At 48.6% G+C, this 24,503-nt stretch overlaps 1 protein-coding gene across 1 annotated transcript in view; it reads left to right on the top strand.

Moving 5' to 3' along the window:
• Positions 1 to 24,017, top strand: part of LOC149435281 (ribosomal protein S6 kinase 2 beta-like) — a 34,947-nt gene extending 10,930 nt beyond the window's left edge. The window contains exons 7-10 of the mRNA XM_089662831.1: positions 15,873 to 16,041; positions 16,715 to 16,917; positions 17,202 to 17,984; positions 23,946 to 24,017. Coding sequence (XP_089518957.1) covers positions 15,873 to 16,041; positions 16,715 to 16,917; positions 17,202 to 17,984; positions 23,946 to 24,017 — 1,227 coding nt within the window. The remainder of the gene's footprint in view (positions 1 to 15,872; positions 16,042 to 16,714; positions 16,918 to 17,201; positions 17,985 to 23,945) is intronic.
• Positions 24,018 to 24,503: the final 486 nt, after the last annotated feature.

Genomic DNA, 24,503 nt, shown 5'->3' with positions numbered 1-24,503 from the left:
TGTTCATTCCTTCTTCATAGATGGGTTAGGAATCAGAAGACTTCAGTGTTTATGAAGGCCTGTGACTCTTTGTATACACTCATAAAGCCAGGCTGTGTTCCTGTGACTCTTGTTTTCACCACATGGAGAGGTTGTAGAAGGTCGGGCTTGTAAGGATCAGGTGTAATAGTTGGGTTGTTCATGTAATTCCTGCACAGGTTACTACTGAGATAATCATGAAAAGTTGGCATTCCCTGAGGGCCACAGTTGGACATCAGGAGTCCCAACAATAGAGGTTGGTGTCCATAAACATGGTCATTGTAATGGAAACAGTATCGGCAGTCACACCTCAGCCAGGTATTCTCCCTCCTCTTTAACATATCAATTCACAAGCCCATCACCATTGAGATGATCAGTTCTGTCCTGGGGATAAAAGTTCTCTTTATATTCTACAGCTAGATAGTCAAAGTTTTACGCAAAACAAAGTGTATTTTAGTGAATAACACAATCTTGGTTGTTATATTTACAGAATTTTTTAAATAGTTTTTTTTAAATAGTTGCTCATTTATTTTTTATTTTCATTTATTTTTTATTTTCATTTATTTTTTTCACTACATTTCAGATTTTCAGATTCTCCTTTTAGTGGCCATTTCCATGCAGTAGGCCTCCCTGAATGAACCACAAGTGACATAAAGGGGAAGCAACATAGCATTGATTGTATATGGTCTGTTCAGGCTGGTAGAGCTATATTGGGATGAGGTGAAGTAATACAAAATTGTTAAGATGAAATCATATTCTTTGTATGTAATGAGCAATTATGAATCCCTTCTTATACACATTTTTGTATGATAGTCATTGGGAAGAATGTTCCTTACATTTGAGGTCACTGTAAACCCCCCTTACAGAAAGCTAGAAAGATCATTGGTGTCAGTGGCAATATATCTATGAGGCAGAAATTGCTCCTTGCTCAAGGAATCCTCAGCAACCTCTGGAGGAACCTCCGTGTTCCATGCAATGATGGCTGAGAAAGGCTGATCTAGACAAATCCTCTTCCTAAAAAAATTCAAAGTTTTCCAGCTGTAATGGAATGGCTATTTTGTCCAACAGGATCATTCTGTGGTGGTTTTCTATTGATAATACTATGGTTAAGGTTTCTTTAAGTATGCCAAAATCCAGTGTTGTGTTATTGTTCAGAATAATTATATCTAACCCACGTTAATTGTACAATATTCAGAAGCAGCCATTTTTAAAGTTTGCTCTTGAAGGTGAAAGTTACAGATCTGGGTTCCTTGCCTCAATACTTGGCTTGTTATTCACCCAGAACATCATGTCAGTATATTTTCCATTACTTGATATACACATGGCTTGTTCTAGGTCAGTGATCACCAAGTAGTGAGGAAATGATCAGGCTGTTTGGAGATGAATCTCTAAAAATAAGATCAGACATGGCAGCTCCAATATTCCTATACTGAGAGTTCTGTTTAATCTTCATGAAATATTTCTATGCTAATTACATTTTTTAAGTTAATTTAAATCTTTTTTTGTCAATAAAGTATTTTTTAAGTTAAACCCATTGGTGTTCAATGTTGCTGGAAATGGGGAAAATGGTATAAGATCCATCAAGAGGCCACAGCCCATATTACACCGATACTTCTTTATTCAAAATAAATTCCTGTTTTCACCTCATGGAGACGTCATAGAGGTTCTTATAGATGGAAGTGATTCTTTGCTTTGTGATGATCAGATATAACATTTGGGTTTATTCATCTCAATGACAACTCTTGTACAGATTATTATTTAAGCACTTATGTCCCTTCCTATACTAATATAATCATGCAAATTTGGCATCCACAGAGGGCCACAGTTGGGCACCACTAGTCCTAACAATGGAGGTTGGCTTCCATAAACAAGGTCATTGTGATGGAAACAGTATCTGCAGTCACACCTCAGCCAGGTATTCTACTTCCTCTTTAACATATCAATCCACAAGCCCATCACCATTGAGATGGCCAGTTCTGTCCTGGGGGTAAAAGTTCTCTCAATATTCTGCAGATACATTGTCATTGTCAAAGCAAAACCAAAGTGTGTTTTAGTAAATAACACAATCTCAGTTGTATTATTACATTCATATGAATATTTAAATTGTTTTTTTTTACTACATTTCAGGTTTTCAGGTCCTTCTTTTAGTGGCCATCTCCATGCAGTAGTCCTCCTTGATGAACTACAGGTGACATGAAGGGGAAATAACATAGCAGGAGTATTGATTTTATAGACTAGTGGAGTTATATTGAGATGAGGTGAAGTAAAACAAAAAGTGATAAGATGGAAGCAGATTCTCCATGTGGAACGAGCAACTTTGACTCCGTCTTTGTACACATAATCTTTTCTTTTTACCTTAATGCTTAACTCCACAAAGTTACATAAAACCTGGCCAGTCAATAAAAAAGCTGAAGACTCTGGAACCAGAAGACCAAGAGAAGGTGGCAATGGAGCAACTAGGTGAAACCTGGACATCATGTGAGGGAAGTCTGCCATAATGTACAAAAATGATGTGTGTACTTGAACATTATCGCACGAGCCCTGGATACCCTATGTTTAGTTCCACTTTTAGCTGGCCCTAAAGTCATGTCTAAACCATCATTTCTCAGATTTTTGAAAATGGTCCTCTGCAACAACTTTCAAGTCTCAGAGAACCCCTGCTAATAATTACTCTACAGTATGTACAGCTCTGTGTATGTTAGTGTGATGGTCAGTGCAAAGAATGTCCTTTGCCTTTGTGGTCAATAGGAAGAATCCCCTTTACAGATCGCTGGACAGATAACTGGTGTTAGCCTCAACTCATCAATGAGGTAGAATTTGCTCCATGGTCAAGGAACCCTTAGCAACCTCTGGAGGAACCTTAAGCTTCCATGGAACCCTGATTGAGAGAAGCTGATCTAGACCAATTCTCTTATTATTGGAGCTAAGTTTCCAGCCATTAAGGAATGACAAGTGTGGGCCAATGGGGCCATTCTGCAGCAGTTTTTCATTTAGACTTATAAGGTTCAAGGAATCCTTTATGCCATGCCAAACTGTAGTTTTATGCTGAATTCATTTTAAATTCATTGTTTTTTTTATTGGCAATAAAGTTTTTTTAGGTTTAGTTTTTTTTTTTTATTAAACCCATTGGTGTGCAATGTGCTAGAAATAAGGCATAATGTATAAAAGAACCAGCAAATAATGGGTACATTTGTTTTCAATAAATGAGCTGGTTACTATTTCCTCTTGTATTATTTATTTAAATTAGAATCAGTTAAAAAAAATAATTCTTATAAAGCAAAAATAATTTCCCATTTTATAGTTACAATTAGAGATGAGCGAATCGAAGTCTCCGAAGTGGAATTCGAGTCGAATATCGGAAAAATTTTGATTCGTGCCGAATCCGAAAAATAGCCTAATTCGGACGCGCGAATCGAAATTTTTCAGAAAATGGCGGCTGACATGTGCGGCGACGGAGCGGGGATGTCTGGGAAGGCGCGCAGACAAGGCGCGCTGACCCATAATGCATTCCTCAACTACATGTGATCGCATCAGCCTATCAGCAGCCAGCCAGCCAGCACTGTGTAATGGTCGAGCTATAAATAGCGGCCATTTTGGAATTCTTCATTTGCCTGCAGTTATTGAACAGAGGCAGACCGCTCTGTACTAGGGACAGGGACAGAGTTAGGGCCACAGAAACGATAATTGGGGACAGAGAAAAGTTACTTAGGGACAGAGAACCATTACTCAGGGACACAGACTTGTTAATGAGGGCCACAGAATCGTTATTTAGGGACAAAGAAACGCTAGTTAGGGCCACAGAATTCATAATCAGGGACAGACAGAATTGTTACTCAGTGCCAGAGAATTGTTACTTAGGGCCACAGAAACGTTATTAGGGCCACAGAATTGTTACTCAGGGACAGACAGAATTGTTACTGAGTGCCAGAGAATTGTTACTCAGGGACAGACAGAATTGTTACTGAGTGCCAGAGAATTGTTACTTAGGGCCACAGAAACTTTAATTAGGGCCACAGAATTTTTACTCAGGGACAGACAGAATTGTTACTCAGTGCCAGAGAATTGTTACTCAGGGACAGACAGAATTGTTACTGAGTGCCAGAGAATTGTTACTTAGGGCCACAGAAACTTTACTTAGGGCCACAGAATTTTTACTCAGGGACAGACAGAATTGTTACTGAGTGCCAGAGAATTGTTACTCAGGGACAGACAGAATTGTTACTGAGTGCCAGAGAATTGTTACTTAGGGCCACAGAAACTTTACTTAGGGCCACAGAATTGTTACTCGCACAGACACAGAATTGTTACTCGCACAGACACAGAATTGTTACTGAAGGCCACAGAACTGTTACTTAGGGCCACAGAATTGTTACTCGCACAGACACAGAATTGTTACTCGCACAGACACAGAACTGTTACTGAGGGCCACAGAACTGTTACTTAGGGCCACAGAATTGTTACTCGCACAGACACAGAATTGTTACTCAGGGCCACAGAACTGTTACTTAGGGACAAAGAAACGCTAGTTAGGGCCACAGAATTCATACTCAGGGACAGACAGAATTGTTACGGAGTGCCAGAGAATTGTTACTCTGGGCCACAGAAACTTTACTTAGGGCCACAGAATTTTTACTCAGGGACAGACAGAATTGTTACTCAGTGCCAGAGAATTGTTACTCAGGGACAGACAGAATTGTTACGGAGTGCCAGAGAATTGTTACTCAGGGCCACAGAAACTTTACTTAGGGCCACAGAATTTTTACTCAGGGACAGACAGAATTGTTACTGAGTGCCAGAGAATTGTTACTCAGGGACAGACAGAATTGTTACTGAGTGCCAGAGAATTGTTACTTAGGGCCACAGAAACTTTACTTAGGGCCACAGAATTGTTACTCGCACAGACACAGAATTGTTACTCGCACAGACACAGAACTGTTACTGAGGGCCACAGAAACTTTACTTAGGGCCACAGAATTTTTACTCAGGGACAGACAGAATTGTTACTGAGTGCCAGAGAATTGTTACTCAGGGACAGACAGAATTGTTACGGAGTGCCAGAGAATTGTTACTCAGGGCCACAGAAACTTTACTTGGGGCCACAGAATTTTTACTCAGGGACAGACAGAATTGTTACTGAGTGCCAGAGAATTGTTACTCAGGGACAGACAGAATTGTTACGGAGTGCCAGAGAATTGTTACTCAGGGACAGACAGAATTGTTACTGAGTGCCAGAGAATTGTTACTTAGGGCCACAGAAACTTTAATTAGGGCCACAGAATTTTTACTCAGGGACAGACAGAATTGTTACTGAGTGCCAGAGAATTGTTACTCAGGGACAGACAGAATTGTTACGGAGTGCCAGAGAATTGTTACTCAGGGACAGACAGAATTGTTACTGAGTGCCAGAGAATTGTTACTTAGGGCCACAGAAACTTTAATTAGGGCCACAGAATTTTTACTCAGGGACAGACAGAATTGTTACTGAGTGCCAGAGAATTGTTACTCAGGGACAGACAGAATTGTTACGGAGTGCCAGAGAATTGTTACTCAGGGCCACAGAAACTTTACTTAGGGCCACAGAATTTTTACTCAGGGACAGACAGAATTGTTACTGAGTGCCAGAGAATTGTTACTCAGGGACAGACAGAATTGTTACGGAGTGCCAGAGAATTGTTACTCAGGGACAGACAGAATTGTTACTGAGTGCCAGAGAATTGTTACTTAGGGCCACAGAAACTTTAATTAGGGCCACAGAATTTTTACTCAGGGACAGACAGAATTGTTACTGAGTGCCAGAGAATTGTTACTCAGGGACAGACAGAATTGTTACGGAGTGCCAGAGAATTGTTACTCAGGGCCACAGAAACTTTACTTAGGGCCAGAGAATTTTTACTCAGGGACAGACAGAATTGTTACTGAGTGCCAGAGAATTGTTACTCAGGGACAGACAGAATTGTTACTGAGTGCCAGATAATTGTTACTCAGGGCCCCAGAAACTTTACTTAGGGCCAGAGAATTTTTACTCAGGGACAGACAGAATTGTTACTGAGTGCCAGAGAATTGTTACTCAGGGACAGACAGAATTGTTACTGAGTGCCAGATAATTGTTACTCAGGGCCCCAGAAACTTTACTTAGGGCCACAGAATTTTTACTCAGGGACAGACAGAATTGTTACTGAGTGCCAGAGAATTGTTACTCAGGGACAGACAGAATTGTTACTGAGTGCCAGAGAATTGTTACTTAGGGCCACAGAAACTTTACTTAGGGCCACAGAATTGTTACTCGCACAGACACAGAATTGTTACTCGCACAGACACAGAATTGTTACTGAGGGCCACAGAACTGTTACTTGGGGCCACAGAAACGTTAATCAGGGACACAGAATTGTTACTGAGGGCCACAGAACTGTTACTTAGGGCCACAGAATTGTTACTCGCACAGACACAGAATTGTTACTCAGGGACACAGAATTGTTACTCAGGGACACATAATCGTTTAATTAAAGAGTATGTCAGACAACATGCAGAGGAGTGGCAGAGGAGGCAATGTTTTAGGAGCGAGCAGACGTGGCAGCAGAGGAAGGGGTCGAGGCAGCACTATTCGCAGCCAGAGGCCAGTGCTTCCGGTGTCATCCAGCGGTCGTGTCTCCACCGACAACCCTGCCGTCGTCGATTGGTTGGCTCGGTCGTCTTCCTCTTCCCAGGTCACCTCTGACACCTACAGCCAACGGTCGGTGGGTACGTCAGACACAACCGTTAGTTGGCATGGCCCGGGACCAAGCCCACTGAAATCACGTGTCCTCTACCTGCCCCTGTCCTTTGGTGTTCCCTCACCAAGCGAAGTATCGCATGCTGTGGGCTCAGCCCCACTGTACAGTGAGGAAGAGCTAACAGAGGGCGGTCAGGAACGGGGGGAGACATCCGCCTTTTCAGCAGCCAGGCGAAGAAGTACTGGCGAGGAGAGTGGCTTGGTAGCCGGTCTAGAGACAGGTCTGTCTCCTGACCCAGACGCAGCCGAGGGGGCTAGTAGTGAGGCGGAGACCCTACTTGATGATGAGGAGGTTGATCGCACTTGGCAGCCTCGTCGTCATCAGGCAATTTCTTCCGCATCATCAGGAGAAGAGGGTGGCAGCTTGGCAGCGAGCAAAACAGTCGGTGGGTTGCCCAGGAGACAGCAGCAGGGTCGCAGCAGTGTCAGTGGAGCCAAACGTCCACGGAGTAGAGCACCAGCTCCACTGCAGCCTACCACCACGGCCAGTAGTGGTGCCGGTGTGCACGGAGGAAGCAGCAGTCAGCCAGTGAGGAGTATCGGGGGCAAAGTTTCCTACTCGGCGGTGTGGCAATTTTTCGTCAAGCCGCCCGAGGAAGTAAACGTAGCCGTATGTCGACTATGTGGCCAGAAAGTCAAGCGTGGCCAGGGGGCCCATGTTGGGACTACAGCGTTGCGGCAGCATATGCAGCGTCGCCATTTGGTGGCCTGGGAAAACCGTGATAAAGATACGGCGGTTCTGCCCGCCCCAGCCCCCGCTCCATCACCCGCTCCGTTACTTGCTCCGTCACCCGACGTCAATCGCCCTCCATCAGCCAGTCAAGGCTCCAACACCTCTGCTGAGGGGAGTTGTCGCTCGTTGGCATCTTCCGCTCGTTCAGATGCTCCTTCTCCTGCTACTCCTCTTCACGGATTCCGTCAGCAGTCTTTCTTGGAATCCGTTTCCAAGAGACAACAGTTTGCGAGCACGCACCCGACGGTGCAAAAGCTGAACGTCCTCCTGTCCAAGTTGCTGGTGCTGCAGTCCCTCCCTTTCCAAGTGGTGGACTCAGCACCTTTCAGAGAAATGATGGCTTGTGCCGCGCCGCGGTGGAGAGTGCCAAGCCGTCATTTCTTCGCCAAAAAGGCAGTGCCAGCCCTGCATTCACATGTAGAAGACATGGTGGGCCAGTCTTTGAGCATGTCGGTCTCTGCCAAAGTGCACGGCAGCGCCGACGTGTGGAGCTGTAACTATGGTCAGGGACAGTACATGTCATTTACGGCCCACTGGGTGAACGTGGTGCCGTCACAGCCGCACCAGCAACTTGGACAGGTCACGCCGCTTTTGCCTCCACGTTTGCACGTCCTTGGTCCAGCAAAGATGTCCGCCTCTACCACCTCTTCTTCCGCCGTGTCCTCAGCCGCCACCCCCGTGCCAAGTCCCATTAACCGACCGGCATATCACATGTGCAGGGCGCAACGGTGTCACGCTGTTCTGCACCTGGTATGCCTTGGCGAACGTAGTCACACAGGGGAGGAACTTCTGAGTGTAATGAACAGAGAAATCGACAGATGGCTGTCTCCGCGCAAACTGAAAATCGGAACCATGTTGACCGACAACGGAAAGAACATGGTGTCTGCTCTGCGTCAAGGAAGGTTGTGCCATGCGCCATGCATGGCTCACGTGTTCAATCTGGTTGTCAAGCGGTTCTTAAAATCCACCATCCCACTGCAAGACATCCTTAAAATGTCACGTAAACTTTGCATGCATTTCAGCCATTCCTACACCGCAAAGCACACCCTCCTTGAGCTGCAGCGGCAGAACGGAATTCCACAGCATCGCCTGATCTGCGACGTTGCAACAAGGTGGAATTCAACCCTACACATGTTAGACCGCCTTTACGAACAGCGAAAGGCCATCACCGATTTCCTGATGTTACAAGCGGATAAAGGTACTCCCCTGTGTAACTTCGATGTCAGCCATTGGCAGCTCATGCGTGACACCTGCCGCTTGCTCAGGCCCTTTGAGGAGGCCACGCTATTCGTGAGTCGGCAGGACTATGGATGAACGACGTCATTCCTCTGTTGCACGTCCTTGAACAAATGCTGTTAACAATGGCTGGTCAGGGTGCGGTAGACGTGGCGCACAGATCTCAACGCCACATGACCCCTGTGGGGGCAGGACAGGAAGAAGAGGAGGAGGTAGAGGAGGACATTTGTGCTCAGGAATTATTGAGTGAAATGGGTGGTTTTTCCACTCAGCGGACAGGAGTGGAGGAGCAGGAGCATCTGGTAGAGGAGGAGGAGGAGGAGACAGAGGACCCAGACGCACCGTGGCAGTATGCTGTGGAGATGGAGGCAGGGAGTCCCTCGCATTCCTTGGCACAAATGGCCCATAGCATGCTCGGTTGCTTGCGTAGCGACAGCCGAATAATAACCATCAGACAGAGGGATGACTTTGGCTGTCCACCTTGTTGGACCCTCGCTACCATTCCAAAATGGTGGCCTTTTTCACACCTGCTGAGAGGGAGGCCAAAATAACGTACTATAAAAACCACCTATGTAGTCAGTTGGTCTCTGCCTTTGTGCGCCAACGTCCATCCTCAGACACTGTGGGCCCTGTGCGCTCGCGTTCCGCTGCCATGGCAGCAGGGGAGGGGTGGGTGGTAGGAGCAGTGGCAGCTCCACCAGCAGCAGCTGCCTCAGTCTGCAGTCGATGATGAGTAGCTTTCTTCACCAGCGCAGTGAGGAAACTACTAACCAGCCGCAGCAGCAGCAGCAGCATCAGGTGGACCTGGAGCAGGACCTCAAACAACAGGCTTGGGCCTACTTGGACAGCACCCTGCCAACCGAGGTAGACAATCCCCTTGACTACTGGGCAACGAAACTTGACCTTTGGCCCCAACTAGCTGAATTTGCCCTTGAAAGGCTGTCATGCCCGGCCAGTAGCGTGGCATCGGAGCGCGTGTTTAGTGCGGCAGGAGGTATTGTAACTCCGCGGAGGACACGACTGTCCACCCAAAGTGTGGAGAGACTCACGTTTGTGAAAATGAATCAGGCGTGGATTAGTCTGGATTTCAAACCACCAGTTCCTGACACAACTGACTAAATCCGCCATGAATCATGCCTCAAACATGTGCCACTTTGAGGTCTCCTCACACACTGCTGGTGTGTAGAATTTTTTGACATAGGGTGCTGGCAGATTACGGGCCTCCCATAGCTGCTGCCAGGCCCCTAATCTGCCATAGGCCCCTATATACCGCCTCCTCATGCTGCTGCCAGGTCCAGAGTCTGTCATGGGTCCCTGTACGGCCTCCCATTGCTGCTGTCTCCATCGCCACACTCTGCCATGTGCCACTTTCAGGTCTCCTCACACACTGCTGGTGTGTAGAATTTTTTGACATAGGGTGCTGGCAGATTATGGGCCTCCCATAGCTGCTGCCAGGCCCCTAATCTGCCATAGGCCCCTATATACCGCCTCCTCATGCTGCTGCCAGGTCCAGAGTCTGTCATGGGTCCCTGTACGGCCTCCCATTGCTGCTGTCTCCATCGCCACACTCTGCCATGTGCCACTTTCAGGTCTCCTCACACACTGCTGGTGTGTAGAATTTTTTGACATAGGGTGCTGGCAGATTAAGGGCCTCCCATAGCTGCTGCCAGGCCCCTAATCTGCCATAGGCCCCTATATACCGCCTCCTCATGCTGCTGCCAGGTCCAGAGTCTGTCATGGGTCCCTGTACGGCCTCCCATTGCTGCTGTCTCCATCGCCACACTCTGCCATGTGCACTTTCAGGTCTCCCTCACACTGCTGGTGTGTTGAATTTTTTGACATAGGGTGCTGGCAGATTATGGGCCTCCTATAGCTGCTGCCAGGCCCCTAATCTGCCATAGGCCCCTATATACCGCTTCCTCATGCTGCTGCCAGGTCCAGAGTCTCTCATGCCATGTGCTGTGCCACTTTCAGGTCTCCTCACACTGCTGGTGTGTTGAATTTTTTGACATAGGGTGCTGGCAGATTATGGGCCTCCCATAGCTGCTGCCAGGCCCCTAATCTGCCATAGGCCCCTATATACCGCCTCCTCATGCTGCTGCCAGGTCCAGAGTCTGTCATGGGTCCCTGTACGGCCTCCCATTGCTGCTGTCTCCATCGCCACACTCTGCCATGTGCCACTTTCAGGTCTCCTCACACTGCTGGTGTGTAGAATTTTTTGACATAGGGTGCTGGCAGATTACGGGCCTCCCATTGCTGCTGCCAGGCCCCTAATCTGCCATGGGCCCCTATATACCGCCTCCTCATGCTGCTGCCAGGTCCAGAGTCTGTCATGGGTCCCTGTACGGCCTCCCATTGCTGCTGTCTCCATCGCCACACTCTGCCATGTGCCACTTTCAGGTCTCCTCACACTGCTGGTGTGTAGAATTTTTTGACATAGGGTGCTGGCAGATTACGGGCCTCCCATTGCTGCTGCCAGGCCCCTAATCTGCCATGGGCCCCTATATACCGCCTCCTCATGCTGCTGCCAGGTCCAGAGTCTGTCATGGGTCCCTGTACGGCCTCCCATTGCTGCTGTCTCCATCGCCACACTCTGCCATGTGCCACTTTCAGGTCTCCTCACACACTGCTGGTGTGTAGAATTTTTTGACATAGGGTGCTGGCAGATTACGGGCCTCCCATAGCTGCTGCCAGGCCCCTAATCTGCCATGGGCCCCTATACCGACTCCTCATGCTGTGACGTTGCAACAAGGTGGAATTCAACCCTACATATGTTAGACCGCCTTTACGAACAGCAAAAGGCCATCACAGATTTCCTGATGTTAAAAGCGGATAAAGGTATTCCCTGTGTAACTTAGATGTCAGCCATTGGCAGCTCATGCGTGACACCTGCGCTTGCTCAGGCCCTTTGAGGAGGCCACGCTATTCGTGAGTCGGCAGGACTATGGGATGAACGACGTCATTCCTCTGTTGCACGTCCTGGAACAAATGCTGTTAACAATGGCTGGTCAGGGTGCGGTAGACGTGGCGCACAGATCTCAACGCCACATGACCCCTGTGGGGGCAGGACAGGAAGAAGAGGAGGAGGTAGAGGAGGACATTGGTGCTCAGGAATTATTGAGTGAAATGGGTGGTTTTTCCACTCAGCGGACAGGAGTGGAGGAGCAGGAGCATCTGGTAGAGGAGGAGGAGGAGACAGAGGACCCAGACGCACCGTGGCAGTATGCTGTGGAGATGGAGGCAGGGAGTCCCTCGCATTCCTTGGCACAAATGGCCCATAGCATGCTCGCTTGCTTGCGTAGCGACAGCCGAATAATAACCATCAGACAGAGGGATGACTTTTGGCTGTCCACCTTGTTGGACCCTCGCTACCATTCCAAAATGGTGGCCTTTTTCACACCTGCTGAGAGGGAGGCCAAAATAACGTACTATAAAAACCACCTATGTAGTCAGCTGGTCTCTGCCTGTCTGCGCCAACGTCCATCCTCAGACACTGTGGGCCCTGTGCGCTCGCGTTCCGCTGCCATGGCAGCAGGGGAGGGGTGGGGTGGTAGGAGCAGTGGCAGCTCCACCAGCAGCGGCTGCCTCAGTCTGCAGTCGATGATGAGTAGCTTTCTTCACCAGCGCAGTGAGGAAACTACTAACCAGCCACAGCAGCAGCAGCAGCAGCAGCAGCATCAGGTGGACCTGGAGCAGGACCTCAAACAACAGGCTTAGGCCTACTTGGACAGCACCCTGCCAACCGAGGTAGACAATCCCCTTGACTACTGGGCAACGAAACTTGACCTTTGGCCCCAACTAGCTGAATTTGCCCTTGAAAGGCTGTCATGCCCGGCCAGTAGCGTGGCATCGGAGCGCGTGTTTAGTGCGGCAGGAGGTATTGCAACTCCGCGGAGGACACGACTGTCCACCCAAAGTGTGGAGAGACTGACGTTTGTGAAAATGAATCAGGCGTGGATTAGTCTGGATTTCAAACCACCAGTTCCTGACACAACTGACTAAATCCGCCATGAATCATGCCCCAAACATGTGCCACTTTCAGGTCTCCTCACACTGCTGGTGTGTTCCATTTTTTGTCATAGGGTGCTGGCAGATTACGGGCCTCCCATAGCTGCTGCCAGGCCCCTAATCTGCCATGGGCCCCTATACCGCCTCCTCATGCTGCTGCCAAGTCCAGAGTCTCTCATGGGTCCCTGTACGGCCTCCCATTGCTGCTGTCTCCATCGCCACACTCTGCCATGTGCCACTTTCAGGTCTCACACACTGCTGGTGTGTAGAATTTTTTGACATAGGGTGCTGGCAGATTACGGGCCTCCCATAGCTGCTGCCAGGCCCCTAATCTGCCATAGGCCCCTATATACCGCCTCCTCATGCTGCTGCCAGGTCCAGAGTGTGTCATGGGTCCCTGTACGGCCTCCCATTGCTGCTGTCTCCATCGCCACACTCTGCCATGTGCCACTTTCAGGTCTCCTCACACTGCTGGTGGGTTCCATTTTTTGTCATAGGGTGCTGGCAGATTACGGGCCTCCCATAGTTGCTGCCAGGCCCCTAATCTGCCATGGGCCCCTGTTGTCGCTTGTTGGCATATTCCGCTCGTTCAGATGCTCCTTCTCCTGCTACTCCTCTTCACGGATTCCGTCAGCAGTCTTTCTTGGAATCCGTTTCCAAGAGACAACAGTTTGCGAGCACGCACCAGACGGTGCAGAAACTGAACGTCCTCCTGTCCAAGTTGCTGCTGCCAGGCTCGTAATCTGTCATGCGCCCCTGTACCGCCTCCTCATGCTGCTGCCAGGTCCAGAGTGTGTCATGGGCCCCCGTACCGACTCCAAATGCTGCTGCCAGGCCCGTAATCTGTCATGGGCCCCTGTACCGCCTCCCCATGCTGCTGCCACGTCCAGATTGTGTCATGGGTCCCTGTACGGCCTCCCATTGCTGCTGCCAGGCCTGTAATCTGCCATGGGCCCCCGTACCGACTCCTCATGCTGCTGCCAGGCCCGTAATCTGCCATGGGCCCCTGTACCGCCTCCTCATGCTGCTGCCAGGTCCAGAGTGTGTCATGGGTCCCTGTACGGCCTCCCATTGCTGCTGTCTCTATCGCCACACTCTGCCATGTGCCACTTTCAGGTCTCCTCACACTGCTGGTGGTTTCCATTTTTGTCATAGGGTGCTGTATGGCCTCCCATTGCTGCTGCCTCCACCGCCACACTGTGGCTCCACACTCTGGTTTTGGCCCCGTGACTGCCCAAATGAGTGAAGTGTGCGGTGATTCTAAGATCGACGGCACTCATCATGTCATACTGCCTGACAGTATTATTTCTCTTCCCCAGCAGACTCCAAGGGCATTTAAATTAAAGGTACAGTGTTCAGCACTAATATTAAGTCTCTCTGAAGCCTAGAAACACCCTTTTTTAAGTTAAATTCACAGCGAATATATTCGACTCGAATCGAAATTTTTCTACGAATTCGCCGAATCAGTCGAATCGAATTTTTGAATACTTCGCTCATCTCTAGTTACAATGTTGAAAAGTTTAATATTAAAACTCTGTAAAGTTTCAAAGTATTTGGGTTTCATCATGTTTAATCCTTTCACCTTTTCTCAGGACACACTTTTTATATGCAAATCAGCAAGAACAATCCGGGGTTATTTACACAACATTTACATCAGGAGTCAGCCAATGGAAAGCCTTCATTCGCTGCCTTCCCCGCCCATCTCCCTTGTATAAAGAGGTCCTCTCCTTCCCCTATTCAATGACTCTACTTCCAGAGATACCGGTATACTCATCTATTACAGCCCAGCTGGAGATTTGGTGACGTTGTTCGGAGCTGATCTGCAGAGGAACAGAATACTCAAGAAAACTAATTGGACTTCATCACAGCGGAATCTTCACCACATTAAGGTAAGGTCAATTTCAACTAACCAATCAAGGGATCTTTATTATTTAATGAACATTCTGATAATTATCCTGCAGAGGTTTATGAGGCATATTTAATAAATATATGGAAAACTGACACAAAGGGGCAAGGAGTGGAGGTTTAGGACAGGAAATTGACAATGTTGAATTCTTTGCTATGAAATACTACCTCTCACCAAAACAGGAGTACAACATTCTACTTCATAATCTCACTGAAAATTCACTTCATGATGTCTGTCCGTCTGATGCTATGTGGTCTTCCTGAGAACATAAAGATGACATTTAGCAGGAAAACGCCTTAAATGTTTTTAAGGTGCTTGAAAAGGGATGTGACAGTTGAGTGTTTGGATGATATGACATCACTCATGGTTATTGTGGCTCATTCTAGGACTTCACAGTTTTGGAGAGAATGTTTTAGGGAAATGCCACTAATATCTTCTGATATCCTTTAGCATGACCTCTGCTGTCTTCTGAGTACAAAAAGTGAGGCAACCGTTTTTTATATTTTCCTTGAGAGTTTTGATTAAATTACGCTTTTTAACTGACTGAGCTCTGTGTTCATCCCCCTGAATTTATGTAATCAAAACTGGAAAGTTGGCATAGCAGGTCGGCAACAAGAGAGCAGAGTATCTGTTGTAGATTATTCTTAAGGAATGTTTACTCTTTTCATGGAAGTATCTGCCAGAAATATGAGGGTCACCAAAACTCTTCTGGCAGCAGATACACCTTTCCATCAATGCTGACCAAAGTTTATTACATTCTCTTCCTGAAGGATACTTGGGGGTTAAATGAGTCTCCTGACCACCAATTACTGAGAGCCTCTCCCCCCGCACACAACTGCACTTATAGCTATTGGATATATTTATGTGTTGCTATATGTCTTGGCTTTTCCATTTGTTTTGCACTTGATAAAGTTATAACCTTACTTGATAATTTTCTTATATAAGGATTGCTGGCTTTCCATATTCAGCTCATTTAACTATACTCCATAAATTTCTATTGTTGTGTTCAAACTCTTACTTTAATAACTGAAACTTATTCCCGAGCCCCATTCAGTAAGATGTGAAGCTTTAGTGAGCATCTCATATATATATATGTATATCAATGTGGGTAATAGTATTCATATTTGAAACATTTCTATAGTTTTTCTAAAACAATTTGTTTTCTTCTTAATAATTCAACGTTTTCTTTTTTCGCTCTCCAGGACACTATGGCCTCCATTACTCATGGTGTTGAAGGATTTCTGAATAGAATGGTCTCCTTCTATTCACAAGAAATAAAGCAGGTAGACTTACAGGAGTACTTCACCATTATGAAGGAACTTGGAGAAGGTGGATATGGAAGAGTTTTATTGGCAAAGGACAAGATAACAGGTCAGTGAACTATTCTAAGTACCGTTTCAGTATCCTCTGCAAATATGTATGTATATGTTTGTACATTTGTACACTATAGACTTTATATTTATTAAATCTCCATAATATATCATGTTTAAATATTTTTTCATGTTGGTAGAATGATTTAGGGAACTAAGCATTGGGCTGATTCTTGGGAGCAGTTATGCAAATATTAAAATGCCTTGATGGGTACATATCTGTCTGGAGCAGTGGACTGTATTTCCATGCAGACTGTCCTAGATAATGATCACATGTGATGCTGAGCCTCCATGATTAAAAGGACAGACATATAATGAATGAAAGGGGCAGGCCAGGAATAGTCAGGCTGGGAAGGATATGATGCTAACAATGCTGGACGTCCTCCAGCCAGGAAACGAGATGGGATCTGTATGACTTGCTGAAGCTTCCGATGCACAATGAGAGACTATCGCTGTGTTCAGTGAAATCAGAGTAGGACATTTCAGCCCAGGAAAGGTTCTTGTACAGCTGATTGATGGTAAGGCTGAAATTTAGCTATGAATGAAGCATAATACATTCTCAAACATTTTAATAAGATCCGTTGCTCGAATATTGAGATTTTCAAGTGGATAGAAAAAATGATCAGCTAAAAATTTCCATTTCTTAATCAAAGTTAAATTATTTTTTTCTACAGGTCAAAGAATGGCATTGAAGACCATGGATAAAAACAGAACCAGCCAGCGGTCTTTCCTCCAGGAGTTCTGCATTTCATACTTTCTTTCATCTCATCCCAATATCATTGGATGTAATGGCATCGCCTTCACCACCATCGACTACTTTGTGTTTGCCCAGGAACTAGCCCCTGTTGGTGATCTCTTCTCCATGATTACACCATACGTAAGTACATTAAGGTTTCAGTATGCCCTTTTTTTTAAAGTTTTGGATAAGGGAGGGATAAAACTAATAATGCCCATCACTTTGTCTTAATGATGGAGATTGCCGGAACATTTATAAAAAGAGAATCTCTTTTGGGGGAAAACAAACGGCAATAGACTCCACTCCTAGTCTAAAACTAGATCAAAAGTGATGGCCATGCTTATACTTTAACTTATTCTGAATTGCTCTTTATATTCTATCTTACTGTATTTAACAACTATTATATTTTGATTTTGTATTCCTAGGTGGGAATTCCAGAAGACTCAGTTAAGAGGTGTGCTCTTCAGATCTCCAATGCTCTCGAATTCATATCCGAGAAAGGACTGGTGCATATGGATTTGAAGCCAGAAAACATTTTGGTGTTTGACCAGGACTGTCACTTCATCAAGATCACAGACTTTGGCCTTGCGAAGGTCAGAGGGACAGTGATAACATCCAGGTGTGGTAGCAAAACCTACATGGCCCCAGAACTACGTGACATGACCATTACGGATGGACTGGTTGTAGATGGCTGCCTTGATGTGTGGGCGTTTGGTGTTACCATCTACTGCCTACTTCTAGGGGAGTATCCATGGCAGGTGGCCATGCCTGAAGATGAAGGATATAGAGGTTTTGTTGACTGGCAAAACAATTTTCATATGGACAATCCTCCTGAAGCATGGAGAAAGATTTCAACTGGAATAAGAAGGATGTTTGGTGATCTTTTGGCCATTGACTTTTCTAAAAGAAGTAAATCTACAGAAATCCTGAAATACATGAACGAAAGCTGGAAGGAAGAAATCCCAGATGCAATCACAGGACAAGAAGATGAGGATCCCATCAAAATCAGCTCTGTACAATCTGAGGTAACCTCCATTTCTCACCTGAACACCTCACAGCGTAGTGTTACTAACACGTCTTTGTCTTACTTTTTGACCACAGACACTTCCGGATCTCAGTCTGAGATGACTCCATTGCCCCAGAAGAATGACATGGAAGAAGCACTGATCATATTCGATGATGAGTTCTCCTTACTTGTTGGTGCAGAGGTAAACATTGGATGATGAAGAATCATGAGTGATGGTGCGTCCGAAAGAACATCACATATGGCCAACTTCCCCAGGTATGTGCCTTTCTCAATTCACAATTTAATCTTTTAGGGCCATGTCACACTAGCAGTTCAGCACTAAGTCATCACTTTTTCCACCACAATATCCATCACTGATTTTGCTTTGATACTAAAGCAATCCAGTTTCAGTCAATAAATAGCCGCCACCTTATCTTCCTATAGAGGGATTATATTCTTTTAGAGGCTCTCTGTACCTCTTCTGATCTGCAGATCTCTATAAAATGTATTACCGATCTACCAATTTTGATCCGGACGTCCGGCGAGACGGACGTGTCTCGGCGAGCTTCTGCTCCCCCGGCCCCAATCCGCTGCCATCTGGGCGGCAGCGGACCCTGACGGGGGCCCCACGACCCTCCGGTCCCTGTTCGCCAGCCAGGGAAGGCCACTGGACCTTTCTCCCGGAGCTCCGGGACTTGCGGCCTACCCGGCACCCGAAGCCGCGGCCTCGATTTTTGGCGCGGCCGACCAGGATCGCCGGACATCAGCCCGGACTACTGCCACTCCGCTCCTCGGTCCCCGCCGATCAGGGGATCACCCCTGCGCCCCTACCGCTGCCATCAGGGCCCATCCGGGCCCCTGTGTCTGCTGCCGAGGTCCCCACCAACACCCACAGTCACTCCGTCCCTCCAGCGGAGCTCCGGCGGTTCGCAGCAGCCTGAGGCCTACCACGGCACCCGAAGCCGCGGTGTTTCCTGCCAGCCGTGGCTGGAATCGCGGCGGGAATTGCGGCCGCGGCGGGACGCCTCCGCTCCTCCGGGAAGCTACCACCACCACCAACGGTCCTGCTAACCCAGGATGGATCCACCTCCACCCCGACGCTCCAGGACACCAGGTACTTCACCAGGGGCGCCCACTACCCACCAGGGAGCCCAACCACCATCACACCGCCAGCCTCCAGGGACTCACTCACTCAGGGATCCCACCATCCACCTGAAACCCCAAACCACCAGGGACCCTAAGCCACTATCCCTCCAGGGATTGCTACTACCCCACCAGGGATAGCACGGCCACCATCCCACCGGGGATCCCCTGCCCACCACCCCACCTGGGATTACCAGCCAGCCACCACACCAGGGACCGCTCGCCCAGCACCCTGATTTCCGGCACGCTATTCCCTCTGGCGATGCCCCGGCGACTAATGGCCCACCACGACCCTTGAAGCCGCGGTCTCTCCTACCGGCCGCAACAGATCACGGTTGAGCACAAACCACGCAGGGCCGACGATCGCTACCGCAACGCCCCGCTAGACTCTGATGACGATCCTTCAACACCTTCAGCGCCTCACGACGCCGAGCCCTCAGCACCCGACGCCTGGCCTCAACAACCCCAGTCACCGAGCCGCCAGCATCTCCAGTCGCCGTGCCTACCATCACCCCCAGCCATCGCACCCTACGACCCCTCCACTAGCCGAACCACCGTACCCACTGAAGACATGCCACAGCACCCATGGTCGCCAGCTTACTGCACCCACAGACTGCTGCCAACCAGCTGCCGCCCTCCACCCTCACTCTACCCCTACAGAAAGACTCAAATGACTCTCCCACGGTAATACAGATTCCCCACACCACCTTGCCCTGACCTGTATCCCTTCACCTCCCCTGACCCAACTGTCACCCCACCCACCCCAACATGCCTCCTGCACTCCTCCTCCTCATTTTCCTCTCCACCATCCCAAAAATCGCCTCCCTCTACCCGCCTACCCCCCCAAAACAGCTCTACATTGCCCCTTCACTACTCCCCTCTCCCCACTACGGCACTCACCACCTCCTCCTGCTACTCCACTCCCCCGTCGACCCACGTGCCACCACTATCAGACCCACACGCTCCTACACTTCCCATCCCCATGCCACCTTCCTCACCCTTCTCCTTCTCCTATCTGCTGGGGACATCTCCCCAAACCCTGGCCCCTCGCCACCTCACCCCTCCTCTAGGGACCCCCCCGCTCCCGCCAGCTGCCGTAACCCCCTCAACCTCATATCTGTGCCCCTTCTCCCCGCATCCATCCCCCCTCTCTCGGTTGCACTCCTGAACGCCCGCTCGGTCTGCAACAAACTTACTGCCATCCATGACCTCTTTATCTCCAGCTCCCTTAACCTCCTAGCCATCACCGAAACCTGGGTACAGGCCACTGACTCCACCTCCCCTGCGGCACTCTCCTATGGAGGTCTCGTCTGGTCCCATTCTCCAAGACTGAGCGGTCACAAAGGTGGTGGGGTCGGCCTGCTCCTATCACCACTGAGCACCTTCCAGGTCCTCCCTAATCCTCCCTCCCTAACTTTCTCCTCCTTCGAGGCTCACTGCATCCGGCTCTTCTCACCCACCCCCCTAAGGATCGCAGTGATCTACAGGCCTCCTGGATCCATACCCCGCTTCCTGGATGACTTCGCTGCCTGGCTTCCCTTCTTCCTCTCCTCTGAGCTACCAACCATCATCCTCGGGGACTTCAATATCCCCATCAATGACAACAGCCCGGCTACTTCCCAATTCCTCCACCTAACCTCCTCCTTCGCGCTCACACAGCACACTCAATCCTCCACCCACATCATTGGGAACACCCTGGACCTCGTCTTCTCCCACCTCTGTACCCTCAACCAGTTCTCTAACACCCCCTTCCCTCTCTCCGACCACCACCTCCTCACGTTCTCCATCTCCCCTTCCCCTAACTCCCCCCCCCCAGAGCGCCAAACCATCACCAGCCGCAACCTCCGCAACCTGAACCCGGCCCCCCTCCACTCAGCTGCCGACCGCCTACACGACAGCATCCTTCCACTGTCTTGTCCTGACCTAGCCACCACCGCGTACAACGACTCACTATCAGCCACCCTAGACTCTCTGGCACCCCTAACCACACGCTACATCAAACCCAGACCGCTCCAACCATGGCAGAATGACCACACTAAATGCCTCAAACGTCGCAGTCGTGCGCTGGAGAGACTATGGCGCAAAACCAGGTCCCCCCGTTCATTCTCCCTCTACAAATCTGCCTTCCTCACTTACACCTCCTCCCTCCACGCCGCCAAGCAGGCTTACTTCGTAAACCTGATTAACACCCTCTCCTCCTGCCCTCGCCGGCTCTTCTCCACCTTCAACTCCCTGCTCTCTCCCCCCCCTCCTCCACTCAGTACCTCACTCACCGCCCACGAGATTGCCACTCATTTCCACAACAAAATTGATGCAATCCATCAGGACATAGTCAACTCGCAATCTACCTCCCCACCTAGCCTCCCCCCCCCTATCTCCCCCTCATCTCTTCCCTCCTCTGACCTCGCAACCGCACTGCCCCCCTCCACACCCAAGACCCCGCTTACCGTAACCCCACCAGCTCTGCACTCCTTCTGCCCCGCTACCACTGAGGAAGTCACCAGGGTCTTCTCTGAAGCCCGCCTCACTACCTGCCCCCTAGACCCTATCCCCTCTCGACTCCTCCAGCCACCCCCCTCTTCCCTCATCTGCTCCCTCACCCACATCTTCAATCTCTCCCTCTCTACCGGCGTATTCCCCTCCCCCCTAAAGCATGCGCACATCACCCCCATACTCAAAAAGCCCTCCCTGGACCCCTCTGACCCAAACAACCTCAGACCCATCTCCCTGCTGCCACTCACTTCCAAACTCCTGGAGCGCTTAGTCTACAACCGCCTAAGCGCCCACCTAACTGACAACAACCTCCTTGATCCACTACAGTCCGGCTTCCGTCCCCTACACTCCACCGAAACCGCCCTCCTCAAAATCACCAACGACCTACTAACCGCCAAAGCCAAAGGCGACTACTCTGTCCTCCTCCTCCTGGACCTCTCCGCGGCCTTCGACACAGTTGACCACCCCCTCCTCCTTAATAAACTATTCTCCCTTGGCATCAGAGACACCGCTCTCTCCTGGTTCTCCTCTTACCTATCCCGACGCTCCTTCAGCGTTTCCTACAATGGTGCCACCTCCCCTTCCCTCCCCCTCTCTGTTGGGGTCCCCCAGGGCTCTGTCCTTGGACCCCTTCTCTTCTCCATCTATACCTCCTCCCTTGGCAAACTCATACACTCCCACGGCTTCAACTACCATCTCTATGCTGATGATACTCAAATTTACCTCTCCACCCCTCACCTCACCCCCACATTCTCCGCCCGCATCACTCACCTCCTAAACGACATCTCTGACTGGATGTCGCTCCATTTCCTCAAACTCAACCTCTCCAAAACCGAGCTTCTCGTCTTCCCTCCTGCCCCCCCCATCCTATCCATCACTACTAACATCACCACCATCAATCCCGCCCCGCAAGCCAAAGTCCTTGGAGTCATTCTGGACTCTAACCTCTCCTTCCAACCTCATGTCAAATCACTGACAAACACATGCAGGCTCCACCTCCGCAATATCGCCAAAATACGCTCCTTCCTTACCCCAGACACCGCTAAACTACTTGTGCACTCCCTGATTATCTCACGCCTTGACTACTGCAACTCCCTCCTCACCGGCCTACCCCAGTGCAGGCTCTCCCCGCTTCAGACCATCCTCAACTCAGCGGCTAGACTCATCCACCTCACCACCCGCTCCACCTCTGCCACCCCCCTCTGCCTCTCCCTCCACTGGCTCCCTATCGCCCAACGCATCAAATTCAAACTACTCACTCTGACCTACAAAGCCATTCACAACACTGCCCCTAACTACCTCACCGACCTGATTCCCAAGTACCACCCTACCCGTACCCTTCGATCTTCACAGGACCTCCTTCTATCTTGCTCCCTGGTCTCCTCCTCCCACGCATGACTGCAAGACTTCTCCAGGTCCTCCCCCATCCTCTGGAACTCACTACCCCAATCCATCAGACTGTCACCTTCCCTCCTCACCTTCAGGCGCTCCCTGAAAACCCATCTCTTCAGGGAAGCCTACCCCACCCTCACCTAACTGCTGCTCTCCTTCATTCCTCCTACCACTCCATCCCCCACAGCCACTTCCTCCTGTGCCTCTACCCCCTCCCTCCTAGATTGTAAGCTCGAAAGAGTAGGGCCCTCTTACCCCTCGTGTGCTGTTCGTAGTTGCTGTAATGTTTCATGTATTGTCCCCCCCTCTATTGTACAGCGCTGAGCAAACCCTTCGGCGCTATATAAACTCAATGTAATGTAATGTAATAATGTAATAATACCAAGAATGTTGTAACACACTAAACCTTTCATCCCAACTCTACATTTTTGTAAGAATGGCAGGGGTGCAGTCTATACCTACATACTTGCATTATGCAGCCTTCACTTTCATCTCAGATGGTTGGGGGGGGGGGGGGGGGGTACGTCCGTGATAGAACTCTTGTTAGCAACTCACAAAGGGGTTGGGTTAGGCCTTGTAGTTCAGAAGTTTAAAGTGAAGCTTGAATCAAAGGGGCCGATACTAAAGTCCTTCTAGCTAACAATGGTAATAACAGGACTATTGTTGGATATGATATTAGAAGTTTGCGGTAAAATATTTGAAATTGTTAGTATTTTATTATGGCATTGCCAAGACCATTTATAGTACATTATGAGAGAGCCTTCGTCATTCATTTTATTTATGAATCTAGAGCAGTCAGATCAATGAAGGATGGTTTCTTTTTGGTTGCTGTAGGTCTCTATCCATTTTTATTTTGTCTTTTTGACTAGATTTGTCTATTCTGGGGATAGTTTGTAATTTACACAACCACAATCTGTCATATAACCTCTTGGCGGAACCTTTTAAACATTTTTGTAACCTTTTTAACTGAACCACAACCGGTGATTTCATTTATTACTCCAGGATCCTCAGTTTTTCTATATAGATATTCAGAACTGACCACATGCATTTTGTCCTGTTACATTCCCTGTTCATGTTTGCATTTCACAGATCATTTCTATATTTTGCTCTAACAATATTTCTTTACATTTTTCAGATGACAAGTCTGGACTATCCACAGTGGATGAACAAGGCCCCTGCCTGGTACATGGGGGAATGTAACTTGTAGATATATGAGTAGTTACTCCTCCTGTGCACTGGGTGGGGCTCTTGAATTTTCTCTGTACAGAAAAATGCCCATTGATCCTGCCAGAAATACTTTGAGTTCATAAATTACTTTTTGAGCTGACAACACTGCCTCTGTTGCATCTGAAATGCTAAGCAGTGTTGTCAGCCAGGTTTAGAAGGACCTGTTTAGCACTGACAGAGGTATATACTGGTATGTCAACCACTTTGCCACATGATTTAACATTTGTAACTGTGTGTACTTGTAAGTCAACCACCAAATTACTTTTTGGTGAATTGGATTCATCATTGAGGCAAATTGTAGCTTCCAGGCAACTCCTGCTTGGAGTAAACCATGATAATCATATAGTATATCCGGGTAAATAGTATCTTCAGGTTTTCTTTAAATTCACCATTTTCACCTCACTATGTGAATTATTCTCAAAGTTTATCATATTTTTGGGGGCGCATGCACGGCCGGCTCTGGGAT

The sequence above is a fragment of the Staurois parvus genome, unplaced genomic scaffold (assembly GCF_062004578.1).
Source record: "Staurois parvus isolate SC_StPar_1 unplaced genomic scaffold, SC_StPar_1.0 ptg001565l, whole genome shotgun sequence".
NCBI lineage: Eukaryota > Metazoa > Chordata > Amphibia > Anura > Ranidae > Staurois > Staurois parvus.
This window is presented reverse-complemented; position numbering and strand designations above follow the sequence as displayed.